This window comes from Tursiops truncatus, chromosome 17 (assembly GCF_011762595.2).
Source record: "Tursiops truncatus isolate mTurTru1 chromosome 17, mTurTru1.mat.Y, whole genome shotgun sequence".
NCBI classification, from domain to species: Eukaryota; Metazoa; Chordata; class Mammalia; order Artiodactyla; family Delphinidae; genus Tursiops; species Tursiops truncatus.
Genome location: NC_047050.1, coordinates 11,666,490 through 11,676,871, shown reverse-complemented (window position 1 = coordinate 11,676,871; position 10,382 = coordinate 11,666,490). Strand labels below are relative to the sequence as shown.

Here is a 10,382-nt window from a genome sequence, read left to right as displayed (position 1 = left end):
CCACTTCTGAGACGGTTATGTGTTTCAAGCTTGACTGTGAGAGAAAAGCTTGTATGAAATTCTCCCTTTGCCTCCCCCCCTCACCCCAAATAAAAGGGGGCGTAAACATTGGTCCACTGGAGAAGCCCCGGGGGAGGGTGGAGCCTGCCTGCTGAAAGGGCAGTGCCGCTGGGGCTGGGGCCAACTAGAGCGCACACTGGAGCACCTACTTTCTGTGCACACACAGAGCACCCCATTCCCAGCAGAGCAGAGGGGAGTCCCTGCCAGGTGCCCAGGTCACCACAGGTCCAAGCCAGGGGCTCACGATGGCTTTTTGTTTGAGGGCCCTATTGGGCCCAGACTGGTGCCACTGTTGCTGCCAACCTCCGGGGACACCGCCACCCTGGAGCCCACACATGCCCAAGCATTCTGCTCACTGGATAGCCCTCAAAGCATCACATCTCCAGCTGCCCCTGCAGGATCATGGGAGGCTTTACACCCGCTGGTCTCTGGGCTTCCTCATCTCCCCCACACTAGGTGCCCCTTCCCCTTTTTCCAGGGGGGCTGCCCGCCGTTATGCAGCAGTGGCTTCACGGGTCCCCGTCAGTGGGTCTGGGCCTGCCACAAGGATTCTGCTCCTCCCCTTGCTTTTAGGCAGTCTCACCTGGCAAGGTAATTGTCCCAAGCACGTTGGCTTCTCTCCCAAGAACAAACCCTTTCTGTGCACATCTTTGGAGTGGTGCGCTCCTTGCAGAGGCCAGAGCGAGCGCCAGCCGCGGAGTAGGGGCGGAAGGAGTCCGTGGTCCTCCCAGGGCCTGGCGGCCCTTAGTACCATTCGTCCTGCCTCTTCTCGCTAGTGTGGGCTCTGAGCAAGTCCTCAGAGCCCCTCTTTTCCACTGCCTAGTGGGCCAGCAGAGGCTACCCTCTCAGCCCCAGCAGTCTGTTCCTCTTGGACTCCTTACCAAGTGGCAGGCTGCCTCTGGGCAGGACCACCAGTGTCTGGCACCCGTGAGGTGAGGCAGGCAGCATCCTTAAGGACCTGAGGCCAGCAGGGGAGGCAGAGGGGCTCAGGCTTGGGAGGAACCAGTCTGTTTGCATGGAGTGAGGTGTGCACGTGTGCACGCATGCACGCGTGCCTGCTTTTCTTTTTTTGCCATGGGGACAGTTGAATTGGGGGCATTTTTCTACAAGAAACAGCCTTCTCTTCCCCCCGCAAGGACTGGCTGTTACCGAATGTCCATCAGAGGCACTTCCAGCCAGGAGAGAACCTCACCAAGACAGCTGGTGTGGCCCAGGTGGGAAGTGGGCATAAGGATAAACCCCTCCCCAGATTCACTGTGAGCCCCAGCGGGAGAGGGTGGTGGTGTTGCCAGGGCCCAGCACTGCAAGCTGACCGCCCGCCCCACCCTGCCTCGCCTTTTCTCTGTCTCCTTGGGTGAATGCTGGAGCTGCTGCCCTCTCCTTCTGGACAGTGGTGTGGCAGCAAGCAAGCTGGCTGGCTGTTTGTGGTGGGGCCTCCTGGTGCCTGGGAGGCGACAAAGATGAGGCAGTTTCTCCTGACTGTATACATGAATATTTGTATGATTAACACAGACTAAAAAAAACCCTGAAGAAAAAAAAAAATCCAACTTCTCACTCACTTGATTAACGTTGCAGTTATTGGTCAGGCAAGAGAAGTGGCAGGTAGCCCTACGAAAGGCACCCGGGCTTCCCAAGGAAGCAGGTGCTGCAGGTAGCAGGGGAAGGAGGAGGGCACAGAGGAAGCCTTCAGGAATTTGCTCTTGAGGAATTTGAGGATTTTGAGTCTTCGAGGATTTACTTGAGGAAGTCACTGGGAATTAAGTAAGGGCCACTCCCTAGAGGAATCTTCTTGAGCAGCAAAGGGCAGTTGAAGAGAAAGGTAGATAATAAAAGGAGTGACAGGAGTGACAGTTCTTTTGAAAATAAAAGAACCCTGGGAAGGATCTGGGCAGGGAGGCGTAGAAGGTTCATTTTCAGGGACAAATGTAGTTGGAAATATAAGATCATTGTGGAGAGGTAATATAGTGCAGCTGTTAACATCATGGACTTGAGGACCAGTCTGCTCTACCCCTCACTAACTGGGTGATCATGTCCAAGTTACTTCACCTTTCTGTTTTAGACTGTCTGAAAACTGGGGAATAATAATGCTGATAGTACTTGTCCCACAGGTTGTTGTGAGCATTAAGTGAATATGTAAATATTAAATATATAAAGCTAATATAAAGCTCTTAGGACAGTGTCAGGTCCTGAGCACGGGGACTGTTGGTTATTATTGTTCGTGCAACAGATTTTTAATTTATGAAGAAATGAATCATGTTTTTTCAAATACAAATGCACCTGTGATCCTAAAACCCAACACTTTCCTCCACCTTTCAAATCCTTTAGCTTGGGGGATGGGATGTGCTGAGAAGAGGTAAGAGAGAGAACTAAGAAAAGCAGGAGATAAGCAGGGAAAGGAATCATTTGAAAATCTATTAAAGCTTTACCCTCTTATTCAGAATAACATGTATCTTTCAGGTTTTGGTAGCTGAAAATTAAATTTCCTAGTATGCTATATATGGAGTTAAAAAAATAAATTCCATGCTAAATACAATAAACTTTTGAAATGAAGGCATTTTATAGAAAATTGTTATGCTAATAAGTTAATCAGTATATAGGCAATACTTTTCATTGCTTGGTGGCTTTCATTTTTTACTTTCATAAAGCTAATCTAGGTTAGCTTTAAAATATCGCTTTTTGCAATTATAATAATTCTGAAAATATCAGTTTAGTAAATAGTGTGTATACATGCCCAAATAGATCATTCTAAAAAAATTAGAGAAAATTTTGGAATTTCATTCCCAAAGTGAATATCTGTACTAAAAAATTTCCCCCAATTATTCTTCATCAGAAAAGAAAGCGTGTCGTAGATGAAAGGAGATGAATCTGGAGATGAATCTGGACATCTCAGGAGTGGAGATATTTGGGTACCAGAGCAGATTACTCAGAAGTAAGAAGAAAAAACCCTCCCAGGTAAGATGCTTCTTCCTGGCCCTGGGAACAGGGATGTGTCTGGGGGTTCTCAGGCGTTGGAGAAGCTGATAATCAGATTTTCAGCTATGAGAAAGCTCCGTTGGCAGCCCAGCTGTGAGCAGAGTGTGTTAACCGCTGTCCTGTAACTGCTGATATGATTCTGGGAATTTAGTTTTGCTTCTTGGGGACAGCCCTGGAATAGCATGAAAATTCCAGAAAATTGTATCACATTTTGGCACTGAGCATGTTTAAGTCCCCTTTTGGAGCAAGACTTTTCTCAGAAGTGGTATATATTGTGAGAATTAATCAACAGGTATTTATTAGTCTCTTCATTTTTAGCACTGTGCAAAGCACAGATGTAAATGCTGACTCTAGGATGTAGTTCCGGAAATCGCTGCTAACTTGAGCCACCTACAATTTGCAAATGGCTTTGTTTTACAGAAACTGGTTATACGTGACTGAATCTAAATTTCTGGCCCTTTGTGGTCTAGAACTGCTCAGGAATAATATGAAGATGACTGTTACTTAGGTGCTTAGGAGGGCTGAAGGCTGGAAGAAGAGGGGTTTTGGAGAGGAGGACTTGTGTTTCTTGAATAAAGGTCTTTCTCTGCTTGGAGAAGGACTGTTGCCTGGAAATGGACATTCGCCTTCTTATCAGTGAGGAGTAAGGGATGGCTGGCTGATGAAATTAAAAAAAAAGATAACTCTGAAACTGAGCCAGAGGTTTGATTGGGTGCCAAGCTAACGTATTAATTTTTCTATTAATTAAGTTAATTAATTTTGCTATTAATATGCTAAGCCTCCCTAAAAACTAAGGATTCTAGCAGCTTCTGCATTTCTAGCAGGTAGGAATTTCTTTATTCTATGACACAGGTTAAACATTTACTCATTTAACAAATATGCCCCAACTGTCTACCATGTGTCAGGCACTCTTTTAAGCAATAGGAATTCAGGGCACAAAACAGACAAAAATCTTAGGCCCTGTGGTGTGGGAGAAAGATAAAAAGGTACTAAGGAGAAAAAGCAGAGAAGGAAAATAGGAAGCGTGAGGTGGAGGGTGTTAACAGCCCTAGGCAGGGTGGTCTAGAAAGCCTGCAAAGAATGACATTTGGGAAAAGATCTGGGGGAAGTCTCTTGATGGTGTGTTCTAAATTAAACTTTGGCTTAGAGCTGCAGTTTAACAGGATAGCAAGAAATTTCACTTCAGCCGGTTGTTGAGAGTCCTTCCCCTTCTTCAGATTATTAGGGGTCTGCAAGGGTTTATGTCTTTGGCCCCTGGTTGCTCCTGAGGTCTCAGTGTCCAACCCTGTGTGGTTACTTTGAGGGGCCAGATGTGGGCCCAAGAATCTTAATGTCTACAAAGTCCTGACTTAATTTTGTCACCGAGGCATCCAAGTGCTATCTCACCAGAGCCTCTCCTCTGTGGGGACACAAGTCTAGGCTACTCTGGGAACTGCCCCCCCGAACTCTCCAACCTGTTTTTAGTCTAGAGGCCCCTCATGATGGGGGTACGTCTCTTCCTAAAATTTCAGCACACATCTTTTTTTTCTTTCTTTTTTATCTGGCCGTGCCGCATGGCTTGTGGGGTCTTAGTTCCTCGACCAGGGATTGAGCCTGGGCATAAGAGCGTGGAGTCCTAACCACTGGACCACCAGGGAGTTCCCAGCACGCACCTTTCCAACAGCCCAAACAAAAGCATACATAGGTGGTTGTTTTCCATGTGTCTGACTACCTTTGTTTTTAACGTCTGAGGCTAGGGCAGCAAGGGAGTGACCTTTTAAAGATAAATCAGGAGGGCTTCCCTGGTGGCGCGGTGGTTGGGAGTCCGCCTGTCGATGCAGGGGACACGGGTTCGTGCCCTGGTCCGGGAAGATTCCCACATGCTGCGGAGCGGCTGGGCCCGTGAGCCATGGCCGCTGAGCCTGCGCGTCTGGAGCCTGTGCTCCACAGCAGGAGAGGCCACAACGGTGAGAGGCCCGTGTACCGCAAAAAAAAAAAAAAAAAAAAAAATCAGGAGAGCACTCATTCCTTCGAGTGAGATTCCTACAGTACTAAGGACAGACCAAAATTAATGTCTAATAAATTACCTTACCATTCATTCAAATGATTTGGTCTCTAAAATTATTTCTATTTGTCAGTATACTCAGAGAACTGAATGAAAAATACTTTTGCTCTCCCTTTGCCTATTAGCGTTATGATTATTCGTGCTTGAAGTTGGAGGAGGGAAGACATTCCTTTACTAATATCCTGTTACCCAGGCTATTTCCTGTCTCTCCCTTCTGCACCCTACACCAGTTGGGGTAGATTGCCAAAAGTTCAGTTTATCTAAAAATTCCAGTAAATGTGAAAGCAGAGGGTTGACAATGGTGAGCAGAGAGATTAGGAGACTAAAACAGGGAAATGAAGGTCAAATGTAAGAAAGGTGGAAGTGGGAGAGGAGGACAGGGAAGGAGATGGAGTGTTGAGAAACGGAAGGGAAGGGACAAAGCAGAAAGTAAAATTAAAGAGACAGGATGAGGGAGTGAAACAAAAGAGGAATATAGAATAAGGAGTCAAAAGGACAAGGAAGAAACAAGTGAGGAGCACTGATTCAGTGTTGAACTCATACAGCTCTGGAGGTCAGAAGTTTGACATGGGTGTCAGTGGGCTGAAATCAATGTTTTGCTAGGCTGTGTTTCCTTCTGGAGGCTCTAGAGGAGAATCCATTTCCTTGAGTTTTCCAGCTGTCGGAGGCTGCCTGCACACCTTGGCTTATGGCCCTTTTCCTCTTCCATCTGTAAAGCATATCTCTAGTCATTCTCTGATTGTCAGTTGTATCTCTCTTACCATTCTTCTGTTGTCACCTCTCTCTCTCCATAGTCAGGAAAGGCTCTCCATTTGTAAGGACCAGAGTGATTAGATAGGGCCCACTTGGATAATCCAGGATAATCTCCCTATCTTAAGGTCATTAATAATCACATCCATAAAATCTGTTTTGCCATGAAAGGCCTGAGAATTAGGATGTGCACATCTTGGGGGACCATTATTGTGCCTGTCAGAGAGATCAGGTAGCCTTAATTGGAACCCTTTCTGTAGGTCAGAAGATCAGCCAGTGCATTGCCAGGTAAGTGTGTTTCCAGACCAGGCCATGTCAAATGTGTTTTAGTCTACATACCATTTGAAATGTAGAAATAGAATGTCACTTATGCTCAAAGAAATAAAATGTGTGTATTGTGGTAAATAAAAATGCATATATATTTTTATGTTCTGATGTAAGACAGCAAAACGATAAATAAATGGTTGACCTATGAAACCTTATACGAAATCCCCTTCTCTGATAGCCTGGAGACCAGGATTAGGTAGTGAGCCACTGAAGTGGCAGCTTATTTAACCCTGCATGAACTGGAGCCATGCAGCCATTGCTGAGGATCACAGTCAGCATGTCCTTTCTTTCCTTGATGCTTCTTCACTAAGATGCTTGTGGACTCATAATAATAGCAGGTGATTCCAGATGGCAACTCCACAAGATGCTTACGTGGCCCCTCCTCAGATGGAGAGTGGATCCTTGTTTCTATGTAGCTAACGGGCATTCTGTAGAATTCATTCCCTCACTCAGAGACATCCATGTGCATGCATTTGCCACAACCGTGGTAACTAGAAACTAGCCCTATGTGGGAAACATTGGCCAGAATGCCTCCAGGAATTCCACCATCTGATTCTGATTCTAATTCCTGCCCTATTCTCATCGCGACCACTCTTGTACCAGCTCTCTGGGAAAGCTGGGAGTGGAAGTAAAAAATTCCGCGTCAGAAAGAAAACAGAGGTCTGGGAGAGAAAGAGAAGATGAGCTTGGTGACTTGTAAGTTCCTGTTCAAAAACAGGACTGATGTTTTGGTTAGAGGCCTCAGGAAGGAAATGTAGTGGCTCAAATTATCCCCAGATGGGGCTGTTTATCTCATTGTTCCCTTCAAATGGAAAGTAGCACTCAATTGTTGAGTAGAGTTCTGAGCACTTACTGGTCACTGGCACTGTTAGTATTGGGTATTTTCATGGGTCTTGTTGGATGAGAGCGTTTATATACATAAAGAGTCACATTACATTTGTCTATGTGTATCAACACATACAAACTCATGTGAAACCATCTTATACTTGTTAAATACTTGACTTTTCAGAGTTCTTTCACTTCAACTATTTCACCTGATCTTGGCAGCAATTAGGAATATGAACAGAGAAGATATGAAAACAGAGTCAGAGAGATTAGCCATATTATTCTCATCTCACTTGGTCACAGGGCTAGTTTGTGAGCACTTAGATTAGAACCAGGTTCTTAATTTTCAAACCAGGGCTCTTTCTACTTAATTATGTCGATTTAAAAAAAGAATTCCAGTAACTCAAGAGTTAGAGCAGAGTTTTAGTTATGTCAGAACTATCAGCTATAACACCAATTCCCACTTACAATGTATATTTAACTTTAATTAACGGTAATTTTGTGGTGAGGCAGAATAAGAAACAAAGAAAAAAAGGAAACGGCATTTCATGCAGTGTTACATAAAAACATAACAAGATCTTGAAAAATGCAATATTACATAAAGAACTAAGGAAGACCTGGAAAAAAACAAACACTTGCTGCTTACTATTTTAGAAATAGCATATGGTTTCTTCCACGTGATGAATATAAGGTTCAAACAAGTAAATGCAGAGATGACCTCTGAGCATAAATGTTCAACGTGCAAAGAGCAGAGCATTTTCTGGTCAGTGTTATTAATCCCACTGAAGATGGGGTGAGTGATATGCCGTTAAATTTAAATTTAGGCTGTAGAATTTAGAACTCTGTCCTTTACCTCATGTGTTTCTTTTTCTTAGTCTGGCTAATCTAAGCCTGTTGGACAAAAATTATTTTAATTTAAAATTGTTAAACACATTGTTTGGGGCTGGTTTGGGCCCAGAATTACTTTCTGGATCATTTATAACATTTAACCAGGCTGAAATTTTGTTTTTTGTTTTTGTTTTTATGCCAATCTACAAGTACACACAAAACTTCTTCCTTCCTGGTTTTGTCAGTTTTCAGTAAGTGACAATTTGTAATCTTTCAAAAATATACTTTAAAATAATACGATTTGTCTTTACCTAATAATTTCTTCTTGCCTTTGAAATATTTCTGTAGCCATATTGAATATGACAGGAAAAATCTCCACACACACAAAATATTCCTCCTAAATTCTCATGTATGTTTTGCTGTTGATATTTAAAGGCAGATATGAATACTACATTTAGTTAAATAGATGAAAAGTGGCTTTGGTTTTGAAATACTACTTTAGTCTATAAGGAACGAGATCTGGCTCACATAAAGGGCAGGCTCATAAGCCTGTCCAATGCCACTGTCTTACCTCATACAAGGAGCATAAAACAACTCTTCAGGCCTTTATTCATTAAAATGGAATGTGTGTTTCCATTAGGAGTTCTACTCAAAGAGTGAATCTGCATACTGAGAAAATTATGTAGCAATCATCTTTCCTTAACCTAAAAGTAAAATACAAATGTGGAAAAGTTCACAGCATTTCATGTCCCCTACCATCCCCCATCAAGACCACCTGGAGACATGACTGAACCAAGAGGAGGTACTGTGGACCCTCAATGGGCTCACTATTAAGAGTCTGTACAATAACTTCGAGGTCCTTCTCTGATTAGCTGTGTTTTCTCATTTGCGTTTGTAGGCTGGAGGACAACTGGAAAGTCCATATCTAAAAATAAACAAAGAAAACCAGTAAACACCCTCTTATGTAACATTTCATTTAATGGGGCAAGTGGTAGATATTTTTGCTGAAATGATGATTAGCAAATCATTTCAATTCCTAAGATACTAAGGATCCTACCCTTTAAAGGACTTCAAAAGGGAGGAGACACTCACTGTCTTTATTCTTCATTTAAGTTCTATTAGTTACAGAATTATAAAACCAAAGCACTAAGCCCAGATTTCACTTTGAGGCAATTTCTAAAACTGATAAACTTGAGCTTTAGTTTTCACCATTTTGTGGGGATGAGGACAGGGCTGCCATCCATGTCATATAGATTGCAGTGTGTATCTATATGAAAAATACCTCTAGAATCGTGCAGTGGACAATTGCATACATGGCTCTGGTTGGGAGAGAGGCCAAGACCCAGAGTTTGCTTGGGTGAAGAGTCTAATAGGAAGGTCTCCACATAAAGCTAGTACCCCAAATGGTTATGTGCTATCTAAATCACCATAGCCTTAAATCTGCAAGGAATTTTGCTAGTCTTGAGTTTTGACGAGGAAGTGAAGACCTCCCTTAAAAATGTCTGTTAGCAAGCTAATGAGCACACAATGTGGCAGGTCAAATTTACAATACCTGTGTGTTCTAAGAAACCTCAGGCTGATAATTTAGTTTAAAATGGTCCAGTGCAAAAGCACAGAGCAGAAGTGAATGGCCCCAACCTTCAACCCAGCCCTCAAAGAATCCCCCACAAACTGCAAGAAACATAAACTCATAGTAAAAAAACAGAGAGATGGGAGAGATAGGGAGAAATAGAGAGAGAGGGAGAGAGATGGGGGGAGGGGGAACATTACACATAGGAACAATGCACACTGAGTGAGAGCCAGTAGAAACAACAGAAAGCCAGTCAGACCCAGAAAGACTTCAAATCCTGCACTTACCAGACACAGAATAAGAAAGAATTAGATTTGTTTTTCAAGTGATCAAATGGATTTTGAAATTAATAATAATAAAAAATCTCTTTTAGACATTAACACATCTGAAATTTTTAAAACTTGATGAATGGGGTTTAACAGCTAAAGGGAGAATTAATGGAATAGAAGACAGATTTGAGGAGGTTAATCAGAATGTGGCACAGGGAAACAAAGATATAAAATAGGAAAGAGGCTAAAGGACATGAAGAATAGAGTGATATTCTGACTTATATTTAATAAGACTTTCGTAAAGAAATGAAAAGAAAAGAAGAGTAGAGGTAATATTTGATGATTTAATGGCTGAGAATTTCCTGGAATTGATACAAGACACCAATCCACAGATTCAAGAACCAACTAGGATAAATTAAAGAGAAATTCATATTTAAACATCTTAGTGATATTGAAGAACACTAAGGATAACGGTTCTTAAAGCAATCTCACTTTCCAATAGCAGATATGGAAGCCAGAAAACTATGAAATTATGTTTACAATATACTATAAGAAGATATCAACCTAAATTTGTTGATAAACCCTCTTATTGCTACATTTATTTTTTTAAGCATGATTTACAGGTATTTTCAGACAGTAAAAACAGAAGTTGTGCCACCAGCAGACGTAATTTAAAAGTTATAATTCAGACAGAAAGAAGTGTTATCACATGGAAAAATTTGTGGTGTATATAGAA

At 42.6% G+C, this 10,382-nt stretch overlaps 1 protein-coding gene and 1 long non-coding RNA gene across 2 annotated transcripts in view; one reads left to right on the top strand and one right to left on the bottom strand.

The window, feature by feature from the left end:
* The window catches only part of LOC141276892 (uncharacterized), a 34,448-nt gene that overhangs the window by 16,581 nt on the left and 7,485 nt on the right, over positions 1-10,382 (top strand). The window contains exon 2 of the long non-coding RNA XR_012327198.1: positions 2,891-3,012. This is a non-coding gene — a long non-coding RNA (uncharacterized lncRNA). The remainder of the gene's footprint in view (positions 1-2,890; positions 3,013-10,382) is intronic.
* The window catches only part of DNAJC5B (DnaJ heat shock protein family (Hsp40) member C5 beta), a 60,354-nt gene continuing 58,011 nt past the window's right edge, over positions 8,040-10,382 (bottom strand). The window contains exon 6 of the mRNA XM_073794455.1: positions 8,040-8,732. Within this exon, the coding sequence (XP_073650556.1) occupies positions 8,638-8,732 (95 nt within the window). The 3' untranslated portion in view covers positions 8,040-8,637. The remainder of the gene's footprint in view (positions 8,733-10,382) is intronic.